A 2,524-nucleotide genomic window follows, 5' to 3' on the forward strand; every position below is an offset into this window, starting at 1 on the left:
CGTATTCGTAGCATGTTACTCACACTTTGGCATGACACAGTGTTTAGCGTGTGGCACTGTTCTGTTAGTCAATTCTTGTCATCAAGCCAACGACGCCTACCTTAGTTTCAGGCACACCTTGCAGTTCCCTATCGTGAACTTAGATATACACATTTTATTATCACCATCCATTTACAGTGATATAGTTGTTATTTCAATAAGCGAGCGCAGTTAGCAGCACTGTCGCACTATTTCCTCTTAGCTGGATACGTCACGGCCCAAACTTCCTTTTAGGTGTCTAACTAACCCTGTTGAGTTGTACTGTCCTAGACTATTTAGACATAAATGTATCAGAAAGTACTAACCACAAATCAGCGACAAATGAACGCTACTGCACTATGTCGTACTAATTACCTTCGACACCTTCACAGATCTCGATCGATACGGAAGTATTAGGCCTGTCTCGTTCGATTTCTTTGGCCAGCGCATCGAGGCGGGCGGAGTGGTGTACACCGGTGAACGACCGCCACACAGGTTCTCCGTGCTCGAATATCTCATCCATTTCTTCTAGCGTTCGCTGCTTCGTCTCGGGTGCACATAGCCATATGTGAATAAAGGCAGCTATGTCAAACGACCCAAAAATAAAAAATACACGCCAGCGGATTGTGCGCAAGAGCGCTGGCATGGTCAATGCGAGCATGAGGTTCGTGACCCAGTTGGTTGCGACTGCAAGCCCAACACCCTTGGTTCGAATGCGCAGCGGAAAGATTTCGGGACAATAGATCCACTTGATTGCGCCCCAGGACATGGAAAATGAGGCTGCAGCTAAGTACGCGCTAGCCTGAATGCAGTGGCTTGCGGCAGGGTGATTAATGATTAACCATGTGAATGGCCGGTCCTCGACACGATTTGGCTCGCCGAAGCGCGCGAACAGGCCACCGATTAGGTACATCCAGAATGCCAAACTGAGGGCGCCGACGAGCAGGGACGAGCGGCGACCCCATCGATCGTTCCACAAAAAGGTCGGAATGGACGCGACAAGAAAGACAATGTAGATAATGGACGAGGCCAAGAGCGGGTTGGAAATGCTAATCGAGTCGAATACGTATACGATAAAGAACAGCAGTGAGTTGAATCCTCCTAGCTGCGACCAGCCCATGATAGACATGCCCAGAAACAAACGCTTACGCATTTTCTTACTGAACAGTTCACGGTAACTACTCAGCTCCTCACGTTCAATCCGAATCTGCTCTTCAATCTCCTTGTATTCAGCCAGGACCAGCGGATCATTGATATCGCGAGTCGAAGTGCGCAAGAATGCGAGTACATGGAGCATATCGTCCCACCTGTCTTTGGTCGCTAGCCATCTTGGTGATGATGGTAGCCAAAAGAGGCCGATAAACAACATTATAGCCGGCACAGTCTGCAGGGCCCAGGGCAATCTAAAGGCGGCCTGCGAAGGAAGGAACGAACATCCGTACTGTATAAAGTACTGAATTATAAAGCCCAAAGAAATGGCGCAGTGTTGCAGTGAGACTATTCGACCACGGATCTTGTGGGGGGCGATTTCGGACTGGTAGATGGGTACGAGAGCAGATGTCATGCCAATGCAGAGACCTGAAATAATACGTCCGATAATGAGCATTGGGACGCCAGTTGACGAGGCTTGCACGCTGCAGATAGTTAGCCGGTGACGTGATGAATATGCCATCCAACATTCACCTTGCGCCTATGCACCACAAGACAGTACCCAGCTGAATAGTGACCTTTCGGGATAGCCTGGAAAAGTAAAGATCAGCTCCGCAGTAATGGCCACAACAAAATAGAAGACTACCACCTACCAATCACCTAAAGCCGAGGAGGAAAATGCACCTATGACCGAGCCGGCGGCCATAGCACCTGTGATTCCACCCTGGCGTACTCCAAGAGGGTTACCGTAGTAGTATTGATACCATTGTGTGCCAACAACGCCGGCCATGGATGCGACGTCAAATCCTATGAGGACACCGCCGAGCGCAATGAAAGCGGAGATAGAGTAAACGCTGAGCAGTCGGACCATTGTCGCCGAGAATAAGATAGCATATTGAAGGGTGGCAAGGTAGAGGGTAGCCAGTAGCGACCGTATGGTCAAATAACAATGCCTTTCGAATGGTTTTGTTTTCGCCTGTGCTTTCGCGTGGCTCGCAAACTTTGTTTGACATGGTGTGCGCGATCTGGGAGATCTGTTTGACCAACCAGGGTTTTTCTGGCTGTAGATCGCCATGTGACTCGGCATGAATTCAAATTGGGTTCAGGGTTTCATCTACTCAAGAAGAACCCTTGCCCTTAAAGTTTGGTGCTTAGTGCTGTAGCTTCATCTCGAACTCGAATGCGTTTATTGAAAGGCCATATAGAGTGGATTTGAGAAGTGCCCGATCAACGCCCACCTATAAGATGAGAAATGCTTTTAAGTACAACCTTATATGCAACCTCAGAATCAGTCATGGTTTCTGATACACGGCTTCAGGGTTTCAAACCCTGACTTGTTTGTATTGTGACACTGTGG

At 48.7% G+C, this 2,524-nt stretch overlaps 1 protein-coding gene across 1 annotated transcript; it reads right to left on the reverse strand.

Annotated features, from left to right (window-relative positions):
• Nucleotides 1-385: 385 nt before the first annotated feature.
• On the reverse strand, nt 386-2,038 carry V1508DRAFT_400888 (general substrate transporter; the record flags this gene model as incomplete). The annotated part of the gene is made up of 3 exons (XM_066938376.1): nt 386-1,652; nt 1,702-1,758; nt 1,821-2,038. The coding sequence occupies 3 exons, from the start codon at nt 2,036-2,038 to the stop codon at nt 386-388; spliced, it is 1,542 nt and encodes a 513-aa protein (XP_066792316.1).
• Between the last annotated feature and the right edge of the window lie 486 nt (nt 2,039-2,524).

Source organism: Lipomyces doorenjongii, assembly GCF_038497915.1.
Source record: "Lipomyces doorenjongii strain NRRL Y-27504 unplaced genomic scaffold V1508scaffold_145, whole genome shotgun sequence".
Classification (NCBI taxonomy): Eukaryota; Fungi; Ascomycota; class Lipomycetes; order Lipomycetales; family Lipomycetaceae; genus Lipomyces; species Lipomyces doorenjongii.